At 57.2% G+C, this 26,919-nt stretch overlaps 1 protein-coding gene across 1 annotated transcript in view; it reads right to left on the reverse strand.

The window, feature by feature from the left end:
• LOC116958461 (uncharacterized) overlaps window positions 1-26,919 on the reverse strand; it is a 131,941-nt gene that overhangs the window by 17,635 nt on the left and 87,387 nt on the right. Inside the window, exons 5-10 of the mRNA XM_076056748.1 lie at window positions 22,699-22,845; window positions 20,631-20,819; window positions 17,889-18,797; window positions 12,640-12,786; window positions 5,718-5,947; window positions 1,281-1,401 (exon numbers count right to left, since the gene is read on the reverse strand). Coding sequence (XP_075912863.1) covers window positions 1,281-1,401; window positions 5,718-5,947; window positions 12,640-12,786; window positions 17,889-18,797; window positions 20,631-20,819; window positions 22,699-22,845 — 1,743 coding nt within the window. The remainder of the gene's footprint in view (window positions 1-1,280; window positions 1,402-5,717; window positions 5,948-12,639; window positions 12,787-17,888; window positions 18,798-20,630; window positions 20,820-22,698; window positions 22,846-26,919) is intronic.

The following is a 26,919-nucleotide window of genomic DNA, read 5'->3' on the forward strand; positions in this document are numbered from 1 at the left end:
TGTGTGTACACATGTGTGTGTGTACACATGTGTGTGTACACGTGTGTGTGCGTACACGTGAGTGTGTGTACGTGTGTGTGTGTGTGTGTACGTGTCTAACACAGCGGATTGTTGACCAACAACAACACCGCCGTGGTGTGAACATGAACCCATTGGAGACACTTGGAGATGCAGGGAGATGCAGGGAGAGAGACAGGGAGATGCAGGGAGATGCAGGGAGAGAGACAGGGAGATGCAGGGAGATGCAGGGAGAGAGACAGGGAGATGCAGGGAGAGAGACAGGGAGATGCAGGGAGATGCAGGGAGAGAGACAGGGAGAGAGACAGGGAGAGAGACAGGGAGATGTGAACCTTTATAGCAGCAAAAGTTGAAGTCTCCAAATGCAACACGGCCATCGTGAACCCCCCGAGAGAGAAACCCAGACTCAGTGTTGAACCCAGGCTCCCAGTGTCTCTGACACGGCCATCGTGAACCCCCTGAGAGAGAGAGAGACCCAGACCCAGTGTTGAACCCAGGCTCTCAGTGTCTCTGACACGACCATTATGAACTCCCTGAGAGAGAAACCCAGAATCAGTGTTGAACCCAGGCTCTCAGTGTCTCTGACACGGCCATCGTGAACCCCCTGAGAGAGAGAGAGAGACACCCAGTCCCAGTGTTGAACCCAGGCTCTCAGTGTCTATGACACGGCCATTATGAATCTCCAGAATCTAAATCAGACTGCATTATCACCATCATATTAATCAGCGTTACGATATTAGCATCAAAATCACCATCAACAATGATATCAAAATCACCACCACCAACATCACTACTACCACCATCATTATCACCACCATCATCACCACCATCACCACCACCATCACCACCACCACCAACATCACCACTACCACCATCATTATGACCACCATCATGAACACCATCACCACCACCATCACCACCACCATCACCACCACCACCACCATCACCACCATCACCACCACCACCACCATCATCACCACCATCACCACCATCATCACCAACATCACCACCACCACCACCAACATCACTACTACCACCACCATCACCACCACCATCACCACCATCACCATCACCACCACCATCACCACCACCATCACCACCACCACCATCACCACCACCACCATCACCACCACCATCACCACCATCACCATCACCACCATCACCACTACCATCACCACCATCACCACCACCACCATCACCATCACCACCATCACCATCACCACCATCACCACCATCACCACCACCATCACCACCACCATCACCTGCCAGGCCTCGAGCTCCTGACTGAGATCGACCTTCTGCTGGATGGCGTCCAGCAGCTGCGAGTTGAGGGCCATGAGGTCGATCTTACAGACGGCCAGCTCCATCTCTAGCACACTCCTCCTGGGGGGTGGGGCACGGGGGGGGGGTGGGACACGGGGGGGGGTGGGACACGGGGGGGGGGCACGGGGGGGGTGGGACACGGGGGGTGGGACACCCGGTGACGCTGATGACGGTGACACTGATGACGGTGACGCTTATGACGGTGACTGATGACTGTGACGCTGATGACGGTGACACTGATGACGGTGACACTGATGACTGTGACGCTGATGACGGTGACACTGATGACGGTGACACTGATGACGGTGACTGATGACTGTGACGCTGATGACGGTGACGCTGATGACGGTGACGCTGATGACGCTGATGACGGTGACACTGATGACGGTGACGCTGACGACGGTGGCTTTGGCGATGACGGTGACGCTGATGATGGTGACACTGATGACTGTGACGCTGATGACTGTGACGCTGATGACGGTGACGCTGATGACGGTGACGCTGATGATGGTGATGCTGATGACTGTGACGCTGATGACGGTGACGCTGATGACGGTGACGCTGATGACGGTGACGCTGATGACGGTGATGACGGTGATGCTGATGACGGTGACGCTGATGACGGTGATGACGGTGACGCTGATGACTGTGACACTGATGACGGTGACGATGGTGACGTTGATGACGGTGACGATGGTGACGTTGATGACGGTGACGCTTATGATGGTGATGCTGATGACGGTGATGACGGTGACGCTGATGACGGTGACGCTGATGACGGTGATGACGGTGATGCTGATGACGGTGACGCTGATGACGTTGATGACGGTGACGCTGATGACGGTGATGACGGTGACGCTGATGACTGTGACACTGATGACGCTGATGACGCTGATGACGATGACGGGGATGCTGATGACTGTGACGCTGATGACTGTGACGCTGATGACGGTGACACTGATGACGGTGACACTGATGATGGTGACTGATGACTGTGACGCTGATGACGGTGACACTGATGACGGTGACGCTGATGATGGTGACACTGATGACGGTGACACTGATGACGGTGACTGATGACTGTGAAGCTGATGACGGTGACGCTGATGACGGTGACGCTGATGACGGTGACACTGATGACGGTGACACTGATGACGGTGACTGATGACTGTGATGCTGATGACGGTGACGCTGATGACGGTGACGCTGATGACGGTGACGCTGATGACGCTGATGACGGTGACGCTGATGACGGTGACGCTGATGACGCTGATGACGGTGACACTGATGACGGTGACGCTGACGACGGTGGCTTTGGCAATGACGGTGACGCTGATGATGGTGACACTGATGACTGTGACGCTGATGACTGTGACGCTGATGACGGTGACGCTGATGACGGTGACGCTGATGATGGTGATGCTGATGACTGTGACGCTGATGACGCTGATGACGGTGACACTGATGACGGTGACACTGATGACGCTGATGACGGTGACGCTGATGACGGTGACGCTGATGACGGTGACACTGATGACGGTGACACTGATGACGCTGATGACGGTGACACTGATGACGGTGACGCTGATGACGGTGACGCTGATGACGGTGACGCTGATGATGCTGATGACGGTGACGCTGATGACGGTGACGTTGATGACAGTGACGCTGATGACGGTGATGCTGATGACGCTGATGACGCTGATGACGGTGACACTGATGATGGCGACACTGATGACGGTGACGCTGATGATGGTGACACTGATGACGGTGACACTGATGACGCTTATGACGGTGACGCTGATGACGCTGATGACGGTGACGCTGATGACGGTGACGCTGATGACGCTGATGACGGTGACGCTGATGACGCTGATGACGGTGACACTGATGACGCTGATGATGGTGACACTGATGACGGTGACACTGATGATGGTGACACTGATGGCGGTGACACTGATGACGCTGATGACAGTGACACTGATGACGGTGACACTGATGACGGTGACGCTGATGACGGTGACACTGATGACGGTGATGATGGTGATGCTGATGACGGTGACACTGATGACGTTGATGACGGTGACGCTGATGACGGTGACGATGGTGACGCTGATGACGGTGATACTGATGATGGTGATGATGGTGACGCTGATGACGGTGACACTGATGACGTTGATGACGGTGACGCTGATGACGGTGACGCTGATGACGGTGACGATGGTGACGCTGATAACGGTGACGGTGACACTGATGACTGTGACGCTGATCACTGTGACGCTGATGACGGTGACGCTGATGACGGTGACGCTGATCACTGTGACGCTGATGACGGTGACGCTGACGACTGTGACGCTTATGACGGTGATGCTGATAACGGTGACGGTGACACTGATGATGGTGACACTGATGACTGTGACACTGATGACGGTGACGGTGATGATGGTGACGCTGATGACGGTGACACTGTTGACTGTGACACTGATGATGGTGACACTGATGACGGTGACGCTGATGACTGTGACGCTGATGACGGTGACGCTGATGACGGTGACGCTGATGACGGTGACGCTGATGACGCTGATGACGGTGACACTGATGACGGTGATGACGGTGATGCTGATGACGGTGACGCTGATGATAGTGATGCTGATGACGGTGACGCTGATGACTGTGACACTGATGACGGTGACGCTGATGACTGTGACGCTGATGACGGTGACGCTGATGACGGTGACGCTGATGACGCTGATGACGGTGACACTGATGACGGTGATGATGGTGACGCTAATGACAGTGACACTGATGACGGTGACGCTGATGACGGTAACACTGATGACGGTGATGATGGTGACGCTGATGACGGTGACACTGATGACGCTGATGACGGTGACGCTGATGACGGTGACGATGGTGACGCTGATGACGGTGACACTGATGACGGTGATGATGGTGACGCTGATGACGGTGACACTGATGACGTTGATGACGGTGACGCTGATGACGGTGACGATGGTGACGCTGATAACGGTGACGGTGACATTGATGACGGTGACGCTGATGACGGTGACGCTGATGACGGTGACGATGGTGACGCTGATAACGGTGACGGTGACACTGATGACTGTGACGCTGATCACTGTGACGCTGATGACGGTGACGCTGATGACGGTGACGCTGATGACTCTGACGCTGATGACGGTGACGCTGATGACGGTGACGCTGATGACGGTGACGCTGATAACGGTGACGGTGACACTGATGATGGTGACACTGATGACTGTGACACTGATGACGGTGATGATGGTGACGCTGATGACGGTGACACTGTTGACTGTGACACTGATGACAGTGACACTGATGATGGTGACACTGATGACTGTGACACTGATGACGGTGACGCTGATGACTGTGACGCTGATGACGGTGACGCTGATGACGGTGACACTGATGACGGTGACGCTGATGACGGTGACGCTGATGACTGTGACGCTGATGACGGTGACACTGATGACGCTGATGACGGTGACGCTGATGACGGTGACGCTGACGACGGTGGCTTTGACGATGACGGGGATGCTGATGACTGACGCTGATGACTGTGACGCTCATGACGGTGACGTTGATGACGGTGACACTGATGATGGTGACGCTGATGACGGTGACGCTGATGACGGTGACGCTGATGACGATGAAGCTGATGACTGTGACGTTGATGACGGTGACGCTGATGACTGTGACGCTGATGACGGTGACGCTGATTACGGTGACGCTGATGACGCTGATGACGGTGACACTGATGACGCTGATGACGGTGACGCTGATGACGGTGACGCTGATGACGGTGACGCTGATGACGGTGACGCTGATGACGCTGATGACGGTGATACTGATGACAGTGATGACGGTGACGCTGATGACGGTGACGCTGATGACGGTGACGCTGATGATGGTGACGTTGATGACGCTGATGACGGTGACGCTGACGATGGTGACGCTGACGATGGTGACGTTGATGACGGTGACGCTGACGATGGTGGCTTTGACGATGACGATGACGCTGATGACGGTGACGCTGATGACGGTGACGCTGATGACGGTGCCTTTGACGATGACGACGACACTGATGATGGTGACGTTGATGACGGTGACTCTGATGACGGTGACGTTGATGACAGTGACACTGATGACGGTGACACTGATGACGGTGATGCTGATGACGGTGACGCTGACGACGGTGACGCTGACGATGGTGACGTTGATGACTGTGACGCTGATGACGGTGACGCTGATGACGGTGACGCTGATGACGGTGACGTTGATGATGTTGACGCTGACGACGGTGGCTTTGACGATGACGACGACGATGTCCCTACTTGTTGATGGCGTCGTCGCGCTCTTGCAGTGCCCTCCTCAGAACCTCCTCCGAGTCCTCCTCATCGCTCCCCCCTCTCCTCCTCCTCCTCCTCCTCCCCGTGTCTCCCTCCGCCTCCGCCTCCTCATCCTCCTCCTCCTCGTCCTCGTCGCCTCTCCACCTCATCACCTCTGCCTGGAGCCGCTCCTTCTCCTCCCGCGCAGAGGCCAACTGCAGTGAGCAGACGGCCAGCTGTGTACACGGTGGGCGAGATGTTAACTCCATCGCCTGGTACGCAGGAGGTCGTGGGTTCCCATCCCGTGACTCTGAGGCCTGCTGCTGCTGCTGTGTATTTGGTACCTTGAGATGTTAACTCCATTGCCTGGTACGCAGGAGGTCGTGGGTTCCCATCCCGTGACCATGACAACGCCTGCTGCTGCTGCTGTATTCGGTACCTTGAGATGTTGACTACCTCGCCTGGTACGCAGGAGGTCGTGGGTTCCCATCCCGTGACCATGACAATGCCTGCTGCTGCTGCTGTATTTGGTACCTTGAGATGTTGACTACCTCGCCTCGTCTCCAGGAGGTCGTGGGTTCCCATCCCGTGAGTCTGACGCCTGCTGCTGCTGCTGTATTTGGTACCTTGAGATGTTAACTACCTCGCCTGGTACGCAGGAGGTCGTGGGTTCCCATCCCGTGACCATGACAACGCCTGCTGCTGCTGCTGCTGTATTTGGTACCTTGAGATGTTGACTACCTCGCCTGGTACGCAGGAGGTCGTGGGTTTCAATCCCTGACCCTGACGCCTGCTGCTACTGCCGCTGCCGCTCTATATTTGGAACCAAGAGATGTTGACCACCTCGCCTGCTACGCGGGAAGCCGTGGGTTCCAATCCCGTGACCCACGCCTGCTGCTGCTGCCGCTCTATACTTGGTACCTTGAGATGTTAACTCCATCGCCGGCTACGCGGGAAGCCGTGAGGCTCCCATCGCTTCAAGCAACCGCGTCGCCGTGCCTTGCGAGAGCCAAGTCCGGGCAGCGGTGGTCCACTCCCTCCGCCAACCACCCCCCCCCCCCCTCTCCCTCCCCCCCCCCCTTACTGCCGAGGCCTACGATAAAAACGTCGTGCCCGACGGCAAAACGCCGTCACCGGTTACGCTTTCTGCCTGCCCCTTTTTAAATTTCACGTCTCGCCCGTCACGCCAAAGCGTCCGGTTCGCGTTCATTTTGATTTGAGCGTGCCGATCTTTTTGAAGGGGGGGGCATTCGAACGCAACGCCGAAGCTAACCGCCCGCCGCTCCCACCCCCCCCCCGGGCCGTTGTGAAAATTCGGCCACGGTCGCCCAATGATCCGCTGCCGCGTCGCTTCTGCGGCTTTATCCTGGTCCGTGTTTGCCGTAGTACGGAGTTTGGACCGGCGGACTTAATCGAAGTTGTCTGGTTGTGGTTGTTGTTGTGGTTGTTGTGGTTGTTGTTGTGACTTCGCACCCCACCGGGATTTCCGCGTACAGAGCGTCGGTGGTGCGCCCGGTGCTTTTTCGTCTGGAAAGATTTCCCGAGGCTGGAAGCTTTCGTGACTGCGAGGATGCACACTCTTTGGCTTTGTTGGGCAGAGTCACGTAGAGGGTTAAAGAGACGGAAGCTCGCTTTGCCTCCGACACGTCGTGATTTAATGGTTTCACGTTTTTCTCCCGGGGGTTTTTTACCACTTCGCGCAGTCAACAGGCGGTCACTTTAAGATATTCTCGGTTCTTCCGGTAAGGTCACGGTGAAGGGAAACAATAACATAGTAAAATATATTTTTTTATTATTTTATTGTTTCCCTTCTACGTGGTGGTGACTTTACCCAAAGAACCAAGAATAATAATTTTATTGTTTTAGAATTATTTTATTGTTTTATATTTTTATTATTTTATTGTTTCCCTTCCACGTGGTGGTGACTTTACCCAAAGAACCAAGAATAATAATTTTATTGTTTTACAATAATTTTATTGTTTTATATTTTTATTATTTTATTGTTTCCCTTCTACGTGGTGACTTTACCCAAAGAACCAAGAATAATAATTTTATTGTTTTACAATAATTTAATTGTTTTATATTTTTATTATTTTATTGTTTCCCTTCTACGTGGTGACTTTACCCAAAGAACCAAGAATAATAATTTTATTGTTTTATATTTGTATTATTTTATTGTTTCCCTATCTACGTGGTGACTTTACTGAAAGAACCAATAATAATAATTTTATTGTTTTACAATAATTTTATTGTTTTATATTTTGATTATTTTATTGTTTCCCTTCTACGTGGTGGTCACTTTACCCAAAGAACCAAGAATAATAATTTTATTGTTTTACAATAATTTTATTGTTTTATATTTTGATTATTTTATTGTTTCCCTTCTACGTGGTGGTCACTTTACCCAAAGAACCAAGAATAATAATTTTATTGTTTTATATTTTTATTATTTTATTGTTTCCCTTCTACGTGGTGGTGACTTTACCCAAAGAACCAAGAATAATAATTGTATTGTTTTACAATAATTTAATTGTTTTATATTTTTATTATTTTATTGTTTCCCTATCTACGTGGTGACTTTACCCAAAGAACCAAGAATAATACATTTATTGTTTTACAATAATTTTATTGTTTTATATTTTTATTATTTTATTGTTTCCCTTCTACGTGGTGGTGACTTTACCCAAAGAACCAAGAATAATAATTTTCGATTTAAAGCTTTCGTGACTGCAATGATTCATCTTCTTTGGTTCTTTCGGTAAAGTCACGTAGAATGAGAATAAAATAATTAATTGATAAAATAAAATAACACAATAATATTCTCACGACGTTTCGGCCACAACACAAGCGGCCTTCATCAGGTGAAGGGACGAGACTGTCTGGTAGGACAGTGCTGGAGTGAAAGAGCCACGTTCAGATCACGGCCTTTAAGCTGTGTGAGAGGAACAAAGCGCCTTAGAGTCGCGGCATCTCTTCAGAAAGGTGAGAGACTCGATTAGTTGAGCCTTCTTATCCCGGAGTCTGTTGAATAATCTTAAGGATGTGTGGAATCCCTCCCCGTAGAGGCGGTTAAATTTCGATTTAAAGCTTTCGTGACTGCAATGATTCATCTACAGGGAGGGATTCCACACATCCTTAAGATTATTCAACAGACTCCGGGATAAGAAGGCTCAACTAATCGAGTCTCTCACCTTTCTGAAGAGATGCCGCGACTCTAAGCTATCCGTGGTGCTAAAGTTGAGGCTTAAAGGTCGCGATCTGAGCGTGGCTTTTTCACTCCAGCGCTGTCCTACCAGACAGTCTCGTCCCTTCACCTGATGAAGGCCGCTTGTGTTGTGGCCGAAACGTCGTGAGAATATTATTGTGTTATTTTATTTTATCAATTTATTATTTTATTCTCATTCTACGTGACTTTACCGAAAGAACCAAAGAAGATGAATAACAATTTTATTGTTTTATATTTGTATTATTTTATTGTTTCCCTATCTACGTGGTGACTTTACCCAAAGAACCAAGAATAATAATTTTATTGTTTTATAATAATTTGATTGGTTTACATTTTTATTATTTTATTGTTTCCCTTCTACGTGGTGGTGACTTTACCCAAAGAGCCAAGAATATGAATCACTGTAGTCACGAAAGCTTTAAATCAAAATTTCACTTTAAGATGTTTAGTCTTGCTCGTGTTTTAGTTTTTGTGTTTGTTAAGGTTGCACCAGATTCAAGAGCCGAATGGCTCACATGGCTATACCAACATGAATGAAACTGAAAACTGAAAACTGATTCGTCCCCTCCCTCCCTCCCTCCATCCCTCCCTCCCTCCCTGCCTCCCTCTCCCTCTCTCCCTCCCTCCCTCCATCCCTCCCTCCATCCCTCCCTGCCTCTCTCCCTGCCTCCCTCCCTCCCTCTCTCCCTCCCTCCCTCCCTGCCTCCCTCCCTCCCTCCCTGCCTCCCTCCCTCCCTCCCTCTCTCTCTCTCTCCCTCCCTCCCTCTCTCCCTGCCTCCCTCCCTCCCTGCCTCCCTCCCTCCCTGCCTCCCTCCCTCCCTCCCTCTCTCCCTCTCTCCCTCCCTCCCTCTCTCCCTCCCTCCCTCCCTGCCTCCCTCCCTCTCTCCCTCTCTCCCTCCCTGCCTCCCTCCCTCTCTCCCTCTCTCCCTCCCTGCCTCCCTCCCTCTCTCCCTGCCTCCCTCCCTCTCTCCCTCCCTCCCTGCCTCCCTCCCTCCCTCCCTCTCTCCCTCTCTCCCTCCCTCCCTCCCTCCCTGCCTCCCTCCCTCTCTCCCTCCCTCCCTCCCTCTCTAACGAGCGCTCCCACACGTTGTGGTCTTAAAGCTATTTTATATTCGATATTTATTCAATTTTATATACGTCAGCCCCTTGGTCTTAGACTTTTAACCCTTATTATTATAGTAAGACTTGTTTAAAACTTATTTAAGATTTTAGATTCCTATATGTTGAATGCATGCACCATCCTGCCAAAGTAAATTCCGTGTCGGTGTGAACTTACATGGCGAATAAAACCCTTTCTGATTCTGAAAAACCCTTTCTAACGAGCGCTCCCACACGTTGTGGTCTAACGAGCGCTCCCACCTACCACGCCACTCCGCCTACAGAACGCCAAACGGGTGCGGACGCCGCAACTCCGGCTAGCGGATCGTGAGGACGTCGACCAGCGAGCGACTCGCCGGGCGGGCGAGCGAGCGACTCGCCGGGTGAGCGAGCGACTCGCCGGGTGAGCGAGCGAGCGACTCGCCGGGTGAGCGAGCGACTCGCCGGGTGAGCGAGCGAGCGACTCGCCGGGTGAGCGAGCGACACGCCGGGTGAGCAAGCGAGCGACACGCCGGGCGAGCGAGCGACTCGCCGGGTGAGCGAGCGACTCGCCGGGTGAGCGAGCGACTCGCCGGGCGAGCGAGCGAGCGACTCGCCGGGTGAGCGAGCGACACGCCGGGCGAGCGAGCGAGCGACTCGCCGGGTGGGCGAGCGACTCGCCGGGCGAGCGAGCGACTCGCCGGGTGAGCGAGCGAGCAACACGCCGGGCAAGCGAGCGACTCGCCGGGTGAGCGAGCGACTCGCCGGGCGAGCGAGCGAGCGACTCGCCGGGTGGGTGAGCGACTCGCCGGGCGAGCGAGCGAGCGACTCGCCGGGCGGGCGAGCGAGCGACTCGCCGGGTGAGCGAGCGACTCGCCGGGTGAGCGAGCGAGCGACTCGCCGGGTGAGCGAGCGACACGCCGGGTGAGCAAGCGAGCGACACGCCGGGCGAGCGAGCGACTCGCCGGGTGAGCGAGCGACTCGCCGGGTGAGCGAGCGACTCGCCGGGCGAGCGAGCGAGCGACTCGCCGGGTGAGCGAGCGACACGCCGGGCGAGCGAGCGAGCGACTCGCCGGGTGGGCGAGCGACTCGCCGGGCGAGCGAGCGACTCGCCGGGTGAGCGAGCGAGCAACACGCCGGGCAAGCGAGCGACTCGCCGGGTGAGCGAGCGACTCGCCGGGCGAGCGAGCGAGCGACTCGCCGGGTGGGTGAGCGACTCGCCGGGCGAGCGAGCGAGCGACTCGCCGGGCGAGCGAGCGACTCGCCGGGTGAGCGAGCGACACGCCGGGTGAGCGAGCGACACGCCGGGCGAGCGAGCAACTCGCCGGGTGAGCGAGCGAGCGACTCGCCGGGTGAGCGAGCGACTCGCCGGGTGAGCGAGCGACACGCCGGGTGAGCGAGCGAGCGACACGCCGGGTGAGCGAGCGAGCGACACGCCGGGCGAGCGAGCGACTCGCCGGGTGAGCGAGCGACTCGCCGGGTGAGCGAGCGACTCGCCGGGTGAGTGAGGCAATCCGCTGGCAGCGAGACAATTTGTGAACTGGGGACCCAATTGGGTCGCAGGAGGTGGAGGAGGAAGGGGGGGGGGGGTGTGGGGCAGGGGTGTCCCCGTGTCTCCATGTCACCGTGTCCCCGTGTCCCCGTGTCTCCGCCTGTGTCCCGTGTCTCCGTGTCTCCGTGCCGCCGTGTATCCCCGCGTCTCAGCGTCTGGGTGTCCCCGTGTCTCCGCCCGTGTCACCGTGTCCCCATGTCTCCGCCTGTGTCTCCGTGTCTCCGTGTCTCCGTGTCACCGTGTCTCCGCCTGTGTCTCCGTGTCTCCGTGTCGCCGTGTATCCCCGCGTCTCGGTGTCTCGGTGTCTCCGCCCGTGTCTCTTCGTCCCCGTGTCTCCACCTGTGTCTCCGTGTCCCCTTGTCCCCCGTGTCTCCATGTCTCAGCGTCTCCGCCCGTGTCCCCGTGTCTCACCTCGCCCCCGAGTGCCTGTGTCTCCGCCCGTGTCCCCGTGTCTCAGTGTCTCCACCCGTGTCCCCGTGTCTCACCTTGCCCCCGAGTGTCCGTGTCTCCACCCGTGTCCCCGTGTCTCAGTGTCTCCGCCCGTGTCCCCGTGTCTCACCTCGCCCCCGAGTGCCCGTGTCTCCACGTCCCCGTGTCTCAGTGTCTCCGCTCGTGTCCCCGTGTCTCACCTCGCCCCCGAGTGCCCGTGTCTCCGCGTCCCCGTGTCTCAGTGTCTCCGCCCGTGTCCCCGTGTCTCACCTCCTCCCCGAGTGCCCGTGTCTCCGCGTCCCCGTGTCTCAGTGTCTCCGCCCGTGTCCCCGTGTCTCACCTCCTCCCCGAGTGCCCGTGTCTCCGCGTCCCCGTGTCTCAGTGTCTCCGCCCGTGTCCCCGTGTCTCACCTCCTCCCCGAGTGCCCGTGTCTCCGCCCGTGTCCCCGTGTCTCAGCGTCTCCACCCGTGTCCCCGTGTCTCACCTCGCCCCCGAGTGCCCGTGTCTCCGCCCGTGTCCCCGTGCCCCCGCCTGTCTCACCTCTCCCCCGAGTGCCCGTGTCTCCGCCCGTGTCTCCGCCCGTGTCTCCGCCCGTGTCTCCGCCCGCGTCTCCGCCCGTGTCCCCGTGCCCCCGCCTGTCTCACCTCTCCCCTGAGTGCCCGTGTCTCGGCGTCCCCGTGTCTCAGTGTCTCCGCCTGCGTCTCCAGCGTCTCCCGCGTGGCCGAGAGGCTGAGCGTCAGGCGGGAGACTCGCTGCTCCAGGCCGCAGCGCTGCTGCCTGCAGCGTCGCAGCTGAGACACGCGGTGGAGACAGACACACAGAGACACACGGGGACACGCGGTGGAGACAGAGACACACGTGGACACACAGAGACACGCGGTGGAGACAGAGACACACGGGGACACGCGGTGGAGACAGACAGACAGAGACACACGGGGACACGCGGTGGAGACAGACAGACAGAGACACACGGGGACACGCGGTGGAGACAGACAGACAGAGACACACGGGGACACGCGGTGGAGACAGACAGACAGAGACACACAGAGACACACGGGGACACGCGGTGGAGACAGAGACACACAGAGACACACGGGGACACGCGGTGGAGACAGAGACACACGGGGACACACAGAGACACGCGGTGGAGACAGACAGACAGAGACACACGGGGACACGCGGTGGAGACAGACAGACAGAGACACACGGGGACACGCGGTGGAGACAGAGACACACGGGGACACACGGGGACACGCGGTGGAGACAGAGACACACAGAGACACGCGGTGGAGACAGACAGACAGAGACACACGGGGACACGCGGTGGAGACAGAGACACACAGAGACACACGGGGACACGCGGTGGAGACAGAGACACACGGGGACACACGGGGACACGCGGTGGAGACAGAGACACACAGAGACACGCGGTGGAGACAGACAGACAGAGACACACGGGGACACGCGGTGGAGACAGACAGAGACACACGGGGACACGCGGTGGAGACAGACAGACAGAGACACACGGGGACACGCGGTGGAGACAGAGACACACAAAGACACGCGGTGGAGACAGACAGACAGAGACACACGGGGACACGCGGTGGAGACAGACAGAGACACACGGGGACACGCGGTGGAGACAGACAGAGACACACGGGGACACGCGGTGGAAACAGAGACACACGGGGACACGCGGTGGAGACAGACAGAGACACACGGGGACACGCGGTGGAGACAGAGACACACGGGGACACGCGGTGGAGACAGACAGACAGAGACACACAGAGACACACGGGGACACGCGGTGGAGACAGAGACACACGGGGACACACAGAGACACGCGGTGGAGACAGACAGAGACACACGGGGACACGCGGTGGAGACAGAGACACACAGAGACACGCGGTGGAGACAGAGACACACGGGGACACGCGGTGGAGACAGAGACACACGGGGACACGCGGTGGAGACAGACAGACAGAGACACACAGAGACACGCGGTGGAGACAGAGACACGGGGACACACGGGGACACGCGGTGGAGACAGAGACACACAGGGACACACAGAGACACGCGGTGGAGACAGAGACACACGGGGACACGCGGTGGAGACAGACAGACAGAGACACACGGGGACACGCGGTGGAGACAGAGACACACGGGGACACGCGGTGGAGACAGACACACGGGGACACGCGGTGGAGACAGACAGACAGAGACACACGGGGACACACAGAGACACGCGGTGGAGACAGAGACACACGGGGACACGCGGTGGAGACAGAGACACACAGAGACACGCGGTGGAGACAGAGACACACGGGGACACGCGGTGGAGACAGAGACACACGGGGACACGCGGTGGAGACAGAGACACACGGGGACACGCGGTGGAGACAGAGACACACAGAGACACACGGGGACACGCGGTGGAGACAGAGACACACGGGGACACGCGGTGGAGACAGAGACACACGGAGACACACAGAGACACGCGGTGGAGACAGACAGAGACACACGGGGACACGCGGTGGAGACAGAGACACACGGGGACACACAGAGACACGCGGTGGAGACAGACAGACAGAGACACACGGGGACACGCGGTGGAGACAGAGACACACGGGGACACGCGGTGGAGAGAGAGACACACGGGGACACGCGGTGGAGACAGAGACACACGGGGACACGCGGTGGAGACAGAGACACACGGGGACACGCGGTGGAGACAGAGACACACGGGGACACGCGGTGGAGACAGAGACACACGGGGACACGCGGTGGAGACAGACAGAAACACACGGGGACACACGGTGGAGACAGAGACACACAGAGACACGCGGTGGAGACAGAGACACGCGGGGACACGCGGTGGAGACAGAGACACACGGGGACACGCGGTGGAGACAGAGACACACAGAGACACACGGGGACACGCGGTGGAGACAGAGACACACGGGGACACGCGGTGGAGACAGAGACACACGGAGACACACAGAGACACGCGGTGGAGACAGACAGAGACACACGGGGACACGCGGTGGAGACAGAGACACACGGGGACACACAGAGACACGCGGTGGAGACAGACAGACAGAGACACACGGGGACACGCGGTGGAGACAGAGACACACGGGGACACGCGGTGGAGAGAGAGACACACGGGGACACGCGGTGGAGACAGAGACACACGGGGACACGCGGTGGAGACAGAGACACACGGGGACACGCGGTGGAGACAGAGACACACGGGGACACGCGGTGGAGACAGAGACACACGGGGACACGCGGTGGAGACAGACAGAGACACACGGGGACACACGGTGGAGACAGAGACACACAGAGACACGCGGTGGAGACAGAGACACGCGGGGACACGCGGTGGAGACAGAGACACACGGGGACACGCGGTGGAGACAGACAGACAGAGAAACGCGGGGACACGCGGTGGAGACAGAGACACACGGGGACACGCGGTGGAGACAGAGACACACGGGGACACGCGGTGGAGACAGAGACACACAGAGACACACAGAGACACGCGGTGGAGACAGACAGACAGAGACACACGGGGACACGCGGTGGAGACAGAGACACACAGAGACACACAGAGACACGCGGTGGAGACAGACAGACAGAGACACACGGGGACACGCGGTGGAGACAGAGACACACGGGGACACGCGGTGGAGACAGAGACACACAGAGACACGCGGTGGAGACAGAGACACACGGGGACACGCGGTGGAGACAGAGACACACGGGGACACGCGGTGGAGACAGACAGACACACAGAGACACGCGGTGGAGACAGAGACACACGGGGACACGCGGTGGAGACAGAGACACACGGGGACACGCGGTGGAGACAGACAGACACACAGAGACACGCGGTGGAGACAGAGACACGGAGACACGCGGTGAAGACAGAGACACACGGGGACACGCGGTGGAGACAGAGACACACAGAGACACGCGGTGGAGACAGAGACACACGGGGACACGCGGTGGAGACAGACAGAGACACACGGGGACACACGGTGGAGACAGAGACACACAGAGACACGCGGTGGAGACAGAGACACGCGGGGACACGCGGTGGAGACAGAGACACACGGGGACACGCGGTGGAGACAGAGACACACGGGGACACGCGGTGGAGACAGAGACACACAGAGACACAGAGACACGGCGGGGGGGGGGACACAGAGAGCCGCCTCGTGTACACCAGGCGAGGCGGTGAACATCTCACGGCCGAGAGATGTTCACCACGCCCTCCACAATGTCGCTCATCTGCCCACGGACCACCATCGGCCCACCGACCACCATCTACCCACCGACCACCATCTACCCACCGACCACCATCTACCCACCGACCACCATCTACCCACCAACCACCATCTGCCCACCGACCGTCACCGCCTGACATTCTTCCACTCCGGCACCCGGGGACCCCGTTCGAACCCACGGTGGCCCGGGCCCTCGGCCAGCCGATGAAAGCCGCGGGCGACAATTTCGTCGTCCTCCTCCTCCTCCTGATGCCGAGGGGACACGGGCGAGGCTTAGGACCGTGGCTCGTGCGGCTGCAATGGCTGCTTTCAGTGCCGTGCACCACGCCATTTTGTCTGTCCCGTCTGCTCCCGCAGTAGGCGCAGGGAATTCCGACGTGAGACCCACGTGCCTCCGCTCTGTTGACCTGTTCAAGGCATCACGATGATGCCGTGAGTAGGCCCGGGCTCTGGGCCGCCCTTCGTGCTTCCCGAGTGCAATGACTCCCTGCTCGCGATCACCGAGGGCCCCCGTGATGATGAGCGGGCCCGGGTAGAAGTACGTGGCCAGGAGTCGGAGCCTTGGGGTGCCACAAGGATGTCCTCTGTGTGAGGAGCTCACAAATCCTCGAAAGATCTGGGCAAGGTCCCATCGGCGAGCTCCTCCGGCAGGCTGAGGCTGCGTTGGCTGGGTCATGTAGCCCGCATGCCCAGCCACCGCATGCCCAAACAGCTTTTGTTTTGTTTGGCCGGATTGAGGGGGCTAAACGGGCGCGGCACGGGCTAGAGAAGAGATGGAGTGATGTGGTACAGGATGACGTGGAGCTGAGTGGACTAGCCGATGACTGGTACCAGCGGTGTCAAGATCGGCCTCTGTGGAGGAGGCTCGTGAAGGACGCTGCTACTGGGCAGTTGGAGGCAGTCGCCCTCCAACAACAACGGAGGGCGGAGGAGCGACGCTCACAACAACGAGCGGAGCGCCGGGCGGATAGAACGCAGCAAGTTGGCACAGTAGGGGGCACAGGTGGTGCATCGGCCAGTCATCTCAGCCAACCCATGGCACCTGCTGGGTCTGTCCCGTGGCCTCAAAGTGCACCGGGCCTGGCAAAAGCGCCATGGTGACGTCACCGTCACTTTGTAGCGAATGGCGGGTATTGGTTTTGGTATTGATGAGAGTGGTGGTGGTAGTGGTGGTAGTGGTGGTAGTGGTGGTAGTAGTGGTGGTAGTGGTGGTAGTAGTGGTAGTGGTGGTGGTGGTAGTGGTGGTGGTGGTGATGGTGACGGTGGTAGTGGTGGTGGTAGTGGTGGCAGTGGTGGTGGTGGTAGTAGTGGTGGTAGTGGTGGTGGTAGTGGTAGTGGTGGTGGTAGTGGTGGTAGTGGTGGTGGTGGTAGTGGTAGTAGTGGTGGTAGTGATGGTGGTGGTGGTAGTGGTGGTGATGGTGGTGATGTTGGTGATGTTGGTGACGGTGGTGACGGTGGTTGTGGTGGTGATGATGTTGGTAGTGATGGTAGTAGTGGTGATGTTGGTAGTGTTGGTTGTGGTGGTTGTGGTAGTAGTAGTGGTGGTGGTAGTGGTTGTGGTAGTGATGTTGGTGATGGTGGTTGTGGTTCCTCCTCCTCACCTCGTTGGCGCTGGTGAGCACCACGGCGCTCACCAGCTGCTTAAGCTCCTTCACCATCACCCGCAGACCGCCCGGGGCCACGCCCCCGCCCTCATCCAATCGGGGCAGCCCCTCGGGCTCTGCCCTCTCTCCCTCCTCCAATGAGGGAAGGCCAGCAAATTCACGGGAACCCCCGTCGTCCAATCGGAGAGGCCCTCTGAGTTCATTGAGGCTCCTGTCAAGTCCACTGGGCTCCGCCCCCTCGCACCTGTCGTCCAATGAGGGAAGCCCCATGAGGCCCGCCCCCTCGGCACTGTCGTCCAATGAGTGAAGCCGCGTGAGTTCATTGGATCCCCTGTCGTCCAATGAGGGAAGCCCTGTGAGTTCATTGGATCCCCTGTCGTCCAATGAGGGAAGCCCCTTCGTCTCCGCCCCCTCGGCCGTGTCGTCCAATGAGGGAAGCCCTTTAAGTTCATTGGATCCCCTGTCGTCCAATGAGGGGAGCCCCTTGGTCTCCGCCCCCTCGGCCCTGTCGTCCAATGAGGGAAGCCCCGTGAGTTCATTGAATCCCCTGTCGTCCAATGAGGGAAGCCCCTCGAGTTCACTGGATCCCCCGTCGTCCAATGAGGGGAGCGCCTTCGTCTCCGCCCCCTCGGCCCTGTCGTCCAATGAGGGAAGCCCCGCCGGCTCGTCGGGCCCCTTATCGTCCAATGAGGGAAGCCCCTCGGGCCCCGCCCCCTCGGGCTCCGCCCCCCCGCCCCCGCCGTCCAATGGGGGGATCCCCGCGGGCGCCGCGGAGCCCCTGCGCGTGAGCCCCGGAGACCCCGAGGGGGAGCCGGGCGAGCCCAGCTGCAGCTGCTGCTGCTGCAGCCGCAGCTGGGTGCAGAGGGAGTGCAGCTGGCAGTAGACGTCCCACACCTCCACCTCCACCTGGGCGGGGCGGGGGGGGAGAGACAGGGACAGCCGCCTCATTGTGACGTCACGGGACAGGCCGCCCACGTGGTCTCCGCCCACGTGTCTCGACCCACGTGGTCTCCACCCACGTGCCTCTCTCACCCCGCGTCTCTCTCTCTCCCCGTGTCTCTCTCTCCCCCCGTGTCTCTCTCACCCCGCGTCTCTCTCTCTCTCCCCGTGTCTCTCTCTCCCCGTGTCTCTCTCCCCGTGTCTCCACCCACGTGTCTCTCTCTCTCCCCGTGGCTCTCTCTCCCCGTGTCTCTCTCCCCGTGTCTCCACCCACGTGTCTCTCTTTCCCCGTGTCTCCACCCACGTGTCTCTCTCTCTCCCCGTGTCTCTCTCTCCCCGTGTCTCTCTCCCCGTGTCTCCACCCACGTGTCTCTCTTTCCCCGTGTCTCTCTCTCCCCGTGTCTCCACCCCCGTGTCTCTCTCTCCCAGTGTCTCTCTCCCCGTGTCTCCACCCACGTGTCTCTCTCTCCCCGTGTCTCTCTCTCCCCGTGTCTCCACCCCCGTGTCTCTCTCTCCCCGTGTCTCTCTCTCCCCGTGTCTCCACCCCCGTGTCTCTCTCTCCCCGTGTCTCTCTCCCCGTGTCTCCACCCCCGTGTCTCTCTCTCCCCGTGTCTCTCTCCCCGTGTCTCCACCCACGTGTCTCTCTCTCCCCGTGTCTCTCTCTCCCCGTGTCTCCACCCCCGTGTCTCTCTCTCCCCGTGTCTCTCTCCCCGTGTCTCCACCCACGTGTCTCTCTCTCCCCGTGTCTCTCTCTCCCCGTGTCTCTCTCTCCCCGTGTCTCTCTCTCCCCGTGTCTCTCTCTCCCCGTGTCTCCACCCCCGTGTCTCTCTCTCCCCGTGTCTCTCTACCCGTGTCTCCACCCCCGTGTCTCTCTCTCCCCGTGTCTCTCTCCCCGTGTCTCCACCCACGTGTCTCTCTCTCCCCGTGTCTCTCTCCCCGTGTCTCCACCCCCGTGTCTCTCTCTCCCCGTGTCTCTCTACCCGTGTCTCCACCCCCGTGTCTCTCTCTCCCCGTGTCTCTCTCCCCGTGTCTCCACCCACGTGTCTCTCTCTCCCCGTGTCTCTCTCTCCCCGTGTCTCCACCCACGTGTCTCTCTCTCCCCGTGTCTCCACCCCTGTGTCTCTCTCCCCGTGTCTCTCTCCCCATCTCTCTCTCCCTGTGTCTCTGTCCCCGTATCTCTCTCACCGTGTCTCTCTCCCCGTGTCTCTCTCCCCGTGTCTCCACCCCCGTGTCTCTCTCCCCGTGTCTCTCCCCATCTCTCTCTCCCTGTGTCTCTGTCCCCGTATCTCTCTCACCGTGTCTCTCTCCCCGTGTCTCTCTCTCCCCGCGTCTCTCTCCCCGTGTCTCTCTCTCTCCGTGTCTCTTTCTCTCCCCGCGTCTCTCTCTCTCCCCGCGTCTCTCTCCCCGTGTCTCTCTCCCCGTGTCTCTCCCACCGTGTCTCTCCCGCCGTGTCTCTCCCGCCGTGTCTCTCCCGCCGTGTCTCTCCCCCCGTGTCTCTCTCCCCGTGTCTCTCTCCCCGTGTCTCTCTCCCCGTGTCTCTCTCCCCGTGTCTCTCCCCATCTCTCTCTCCCTGTGTCTCTGTCCCCGTATCTCTCTCACCGTGTCTCTCTCCCCGTGTCTCTCTCCCCGTGTCTCTCTCTCCCCGTGTCTCTCTCCCCGTGTCTCTCTCTCTCCGTGTCTCTCTCCCCGTGTCTCTCTACCCGTGTCTCTCTCCCCGTGTCTCTCTCTCTCCCCGTGTCTCTCTCCCCGTGTCTCTCTCCCCATGTCTCTCTCTCCCCGTGTCTCTCTCTCCCCCCGTGCCTCGTGTGATCTCTGCTGGAGTCTCTGCGAGTGCTCGGAGCGAGCCAGCTCAGCGAGCAGGCTCTCGGGGCTGGCTCCGTGTGTCTCGCCCGACACGAGGCTCAGCTCCTGCTGCAGGGAGTCCAGGCGGAGCTGCAGCTGACGGCGCCCGGAGCAAGCCTCCTGCAGCTCCAACTCGTACTCGCGCAGCTGGGGAACGGGCACGCACGCACAGACACCGGGCACGTACAGACACCACGTACAGACACCACGCACGTACAGACACCACGCACGCACAGACACCGGGCACGTACAGACACCACGTACAGACACCACGCACGCACAGACACCACGCACGTACAGACACCACGTACAGACACCACGTACAGACACCGCGCACAGACACCACGCACAGACACCACGTACAGACACCACGCACGCACAGACACCACGCACAGACACCACGCACAGACACCACGTACAGACACCACGTACGTACAGACACCACAAACATACAGACACCGCGCACGCACAGACACCACGTACAGACACCACGTACAGACACCACGTACAGACACCACGCACATACAGACACCACGTACAGACACCACGTACGTACAGACACCACGCACGCACAGACACCACGCACAGACACCACGTACGTACAGACACCACGCACGTACAGACACCACGCACGCACAGACACCACGCACAGACACCACGCACGTACAGACACCACGCACGTACAGACACCGCGCACGTACAGACACCACGTACAGACACCACGCACAGACACCACGTACAGACACCACGTACAGACACCACGCACAGACACCACGTACATACAGACACCGCGCACGTACAGACACCACGTACAGACACCACGTACATACAGACACCGCGCACGTACAGACACCACGTACAGACACCACGTACAGACACCACGCACAGACACCACGTACAGACAGACACCACGTACATACAGACACCACGCACGTACAGACACCACATACAGACACGCACAGGCACCATGTACATACAGACACCACGTACATACAGACACCACGTACATACAGACACCACGTACGCACAGACACCACATACAGACACCACATACAGACACCACGCACGTACAGACACCACGTACATACAGACACCACATACAGACACCACACACAGACACCACGTACATACAGACACCACATACAGACACCACGCACGTACAGACACCACGCACGCACAGACACCACATACAGACACCACGCACAGACACCACATACAGACACCACGCACGTACAGACACCACGCACGCACAGACACCACATACAGACACCACGCACAGACACCACATACAGACACCACGCACGTACAGACACCACGCACGCACAGACACCACATACAGACACCACGCACAGACACCACGTACATACAGACACGCACAGACACCACATACAGACACCACGCACATACAGACACGCACAGACACCACGTACAGACACCACACACACACAGACACCACGTACACACAGACACCACGTACAGACACCACGTACATACAGACACCACACACATACAGACACCACGTACTTACAGACACCACGCACATACAGACACCACGTACATACAGACACCACACACATACAGACACCACGCACATACAGACACCACACACATACAGACACCACGTACAGACACGCACAGGCACCATGTACACACAGACACCACGTACAGACACCACGCACATACAGACACCACACACATACAGACTCACACACATACAGACACCACACACATACAGACACCACACACATACAGACACCACACACATACAGACACCACGCACATACAGCCACGTATAGACAGACACCACGCACAGACACCACGTACAGACACCAGGTACATACAGACACCACACACGTACAGACACCACGCACATACAGACACCACGCACATACAGACACGTACATACAGACACGCAGACACCACATACAGACACCACGCACATACAGACACACACAGACACCACGCACACGCACAGACACCACGCACACGCACAGACACGGCGTGCGTGCCAGGCTAGGTGCTCCACCTGCGCGTCACGGGCTCTGCCCGCGAGCTGCAGAGCAAAGTCTCTCTGCTGCATCTCCTGCACGGCGGCATGGAGCTGTTCATTCTCCAGGGCCGCCTCGCGGAGACGTCGCTCCAGCTCCAACTTTCGCTCGGTGAGGAGGCGGATCTGGGGCGGCGTCGCAAGGAGACCATCGCCGTCATCGTCGCCGTCATCGTCGTCATCGTCATCATCACCATCACTACCATCACTACCATCATCATCATCACCATCACTACCACCATCACCATCATAACCATCACTAACATCACCATCACTACCATCACCACCATCGTCACCATCATTATCATCATCGTCATCACCTTCATCATCATCATCATCACCACCATCACCACCATCACCACCACCATCATCACCACCACCATCACCACCATCACTCTCACTACCACCATCATCATCGTCACCATCACTACCATCACCACCATCGTCACCATCATCATCACCACCACCATCATCACCACCACCATCACCACCACCATCACCACCATCACCACCATCACCACCATCACCATCACCACCATCACCACCATCATCACCACCACCACCATCATCACCATCACTACCATCACCACCATCATCACCACCATCATCACCATCACTACCATCACCACCATCGTCACCATCATTATCATCATCGTCATCACCTTCATCATCATCACCATCACTACCACCATCATCACCACCATCACCACCACCACCATCACCACCACCACCATCACCACCACCACCATCACCACCATCACCACCACCACCATCACCACCACCACCATCACCACCACCATCACCACCATCACCACCACCACCACTACCATCACCACCATCATCACCACCATCACCACCACCACCATCACCACCACCACCATCACCACCATCACCACCACCACCATCACCACCACCATCACCACCATCACCACCATCACCACCATCACCACCATCACCACCACCATCACCACCATCATCACCACCACCACCACCATCACCAACACCATCACCACCATCACCACCACCACCACCACCATCACCACCTACCTCATTAATTTGCTGATCCGCAACAAAAGAATTGGAACAGCAAAGGAAGGAAGAGAAGTCAGAGACCAGCAGAGAGACTCAACAACTCACAAACTCACAACAAACTCACCAACTCACAAACTCACCAACTCACCAACTCACAAACTCACAACTCACAAACTCACAACAAACTCACCAACTCACTCACCAACTCACTCACCAACTCACTCACCAACTCACGAACTCACTCACCAACTCACCCACCCACCAACTCACTCACCAACTCACTCACCAACTCACTCACTCACCAACTCACTCACCAACTCACTCACTCACCAACTCACTCACCAACTCACCAACTCACTCACTCACCAACTCACTCACTCACCAACTCACAAACTCACCAACTCACTCACCAACTCACTCACCAACTCACCAACTCACTCACCAACTCACTCACCAACTCACTCACTCACCAACTCACTCACTCACTCACTAACTCACTCACCAACTCACCAACTCACTCACCAACTCACTCACCAACTCACTCACCAACTCACCAATTCACTCACCAACTCACTCACCAACTCACTCACCAACTCACCAACTCACTCACCAACTCACTCACTCACAAACGCACTCACCAACTCACTCACCAACTCATTCACCAACTCACCAACTCACTCATAAACTCACTCACCAACTCACTCACCAACTCACTCACCAACTCACCCTCCAACTCACCAACTCACTCAACAAATCACTCACCAACTCACCCACTCACCAACTCACTCACCAACTCACTCACAAACTCACTCACCAACTCACTCACCAACTCACTCACCAACTCACTCACCAAATCACCAACTCAATCAACAAATCACTCACCAACTCACCCACTCACCAACTCACTCACCAACTCACTCACCAACTCACCGACTCACTGACTCACTCACAAACTCACTCACCAACTCACCAACTCACTCACAAACTCACCAACACACTCACCAACTCACTCACCAACTCATCAACTCACTCACCAACTCACTCACCAACTTACTCAGCAACTCACCAAACAACTCACTCACCAACTCACTCACCAACTCACTCACCAACTCACTCACCAACTCACCAATTCACTCACCAACTCACTCACCACCTCACTAGTACACTCACCAACTCACGAGTACACTCACTAACTCACCAGTACACTCACCAACTCACTTACCAACTCACTAGTACACTCACCAACTCACTAGTACACTCACCAACTCACTCACCAACTCACCAGTACACTCACCAACTCACCAGGACACTCACCAACTGGTGAGTGAGTGGTGAGTGAGTGGTGAGTGAGTGGTGAGTGAGTGGTGAGTGAGTGAGTGAGTGGTGAGTGAGCGGTGAGTGAGTGAGTGAGTGTGTGAGTGAGTGGTGAGTGAGTGGTGAGTGGTGAGTGAGTGAGTGAGTGGTGAGTGAGTGAGTGGTGAGTGAGTGGTGAGTGGTGAGTGAGTGAGTGAGTGGTGAGTGAGTGAGTGGTGAGTGAGTGGTGAGTTAGTGGTGAGTGAGTGAGTGGTGAGTGAGTGGTGAGTGAGTGGTGAGTGGTGAGTGAGTGGTGAGTGAGTGGTGAGTGAATGAGTGAGTGGTGAGTGAGTGAGTAAGTGGTGAGTGAGTGGTGAGTGAGTGGTGAGTGAGTGAGTGGTGAGTGAGTGAGTGAGTGGTGAGTGAGTGGTGAGTGAGTGAGTGGTGAGTGAGTGAGTGGTGAGTGAGTGAGTGGTAAGTGAGTGAGTGAGTGAGTGGTGAATGAGTGAGTGGGTGAGTGGTGAGTTAGTGAGTGAGTGGTGAGTGAGTGGTGAGTGAGTGGTGAGTGAGTGGTGAGTGAGTGAGTGGTGAGTGAGTGGTGAGTGAGTGGTGAGTGCGTAGTGAGTGAGTGGTGAGTGAGTGGTGAGTGAGTGCGTGGTGAGTGAGTGGTGAGTGAGTGAGTGGTGAGTGAGTGGTGAGTGAGTGGTGAGTGTGTGAGTGGTGAGTGAGTGGTGAGTGAGTGAGTGGTGAGTGAGTGAGTGGTGAGTGAGTGAGTGAGTGGTGAATGAGTGAGTGGTGAGTGAGTGGTGAGTGAGTGGTGAATGAGTGAGTGGTGAGTGAGTGGTGAGTGAGTGGTGATTGAGTGAGTGGTGAATGAGTGATGAGTGAGTGAGTGGTGAGTGAGTGGTGAGTGAGTGAGTGGTGAGTGAGTGGTGAGTGAGTGAGTGAGTAGTGAGTGAGTGAGTGGTGAGTGAGTGGTGAGTGAGTGAGTAGTGAGTAGTGAGTGAGTGAGTGAGTAGTGAGTGAGTGAGTGGTGAGTGAGTGGTGAGTGAGTGAGTGGTGAGTGAGTGGTGAGTGAGTGAGTAGTGAGTGAGTGGTGAGTGAGTGAGTGGTGAGTGAGTGGGTGATGGGTGAGTGGTGAGTGAGTGATGAGTGAGTGGTGAGTGAGTGCGTGGTGAGTGAGTGGTGAGTGAGTGAGTGCGTGGTGAGTGGTGAGTGAGTGGTGAGTGAGTGGTGAGTGAGTGGTGAGTGGTGAGTGAGTGAGTGGTGAGTGAGTGAGTGGTGAGTGAGTGGTGAGTGAGTGGTGAGTGAGTGGTGAGTGAGTGATTGAATCACTGAGTGATTGAGTGGTGAGTGAGTGGTGAGTGGGTGAGTGAGTGGGTGAGTGAGTGGGTGAGTGAGTGAGTGGTGAGTGAGTGGTGAGTGAGTGAGTGGTGAGTGAGTGGTGAGTGAGTGAATGGTGAGTGGTGAGTGAGTGGTGAGTGAGTGGTGAGTGAGTGGTGAGTGAGTGATTGAATCACTGAGTGAGTGAGTGGTGAGTGAGTGGTGAGTGGGTGAGTGGGTGAGTGAGTGGGTGAGTGAGTGAGTGGTGAGTGAGTGGTGAGTGAGTGAGTGGTGAGTGAGTGGTGAGTGAGTGGGTGAGTGAGTGAGTGAGTGGTGAGTGAGTGGGTGAGTGAGTGAGTGGTGAGTGAGTGAGTGAGTGGTGAGTGAGTGAGTGGTGAGTGAGTGGTGAGTGAGTGGTGAGTGAGTGGTGGGTGAGTGGTGAGTGGTGTATGAGTGAGTGGTGAGTGAGTGGTGAGTGAGTGAGTGAGTCACTGAGTGAGTGAGTGGTGAGTGGTGAGTGAGTGGTGAGTGGTGAGTGAGTGGTGAGTGAGT

Source organism: Petromyzon marinus, chromosome 77 (genome assembly GCF_048934315.1).
Source record: "Petromyzon marinus isolate PM22_M1 ecotype Great Lakes invasive population chromosome 77, UKy_Petmar_22M1.pri1.0, whole genome shotgun sequence".
In the NCBI taxonomy this organism is placed as follows: domain Eukaryota; kingdom Metazoa; phylum Chordata; class Hyperoartia; order Petromyzontiformes; family Petromyzontidae; genus Petromyzon; species Petromyzon marinus.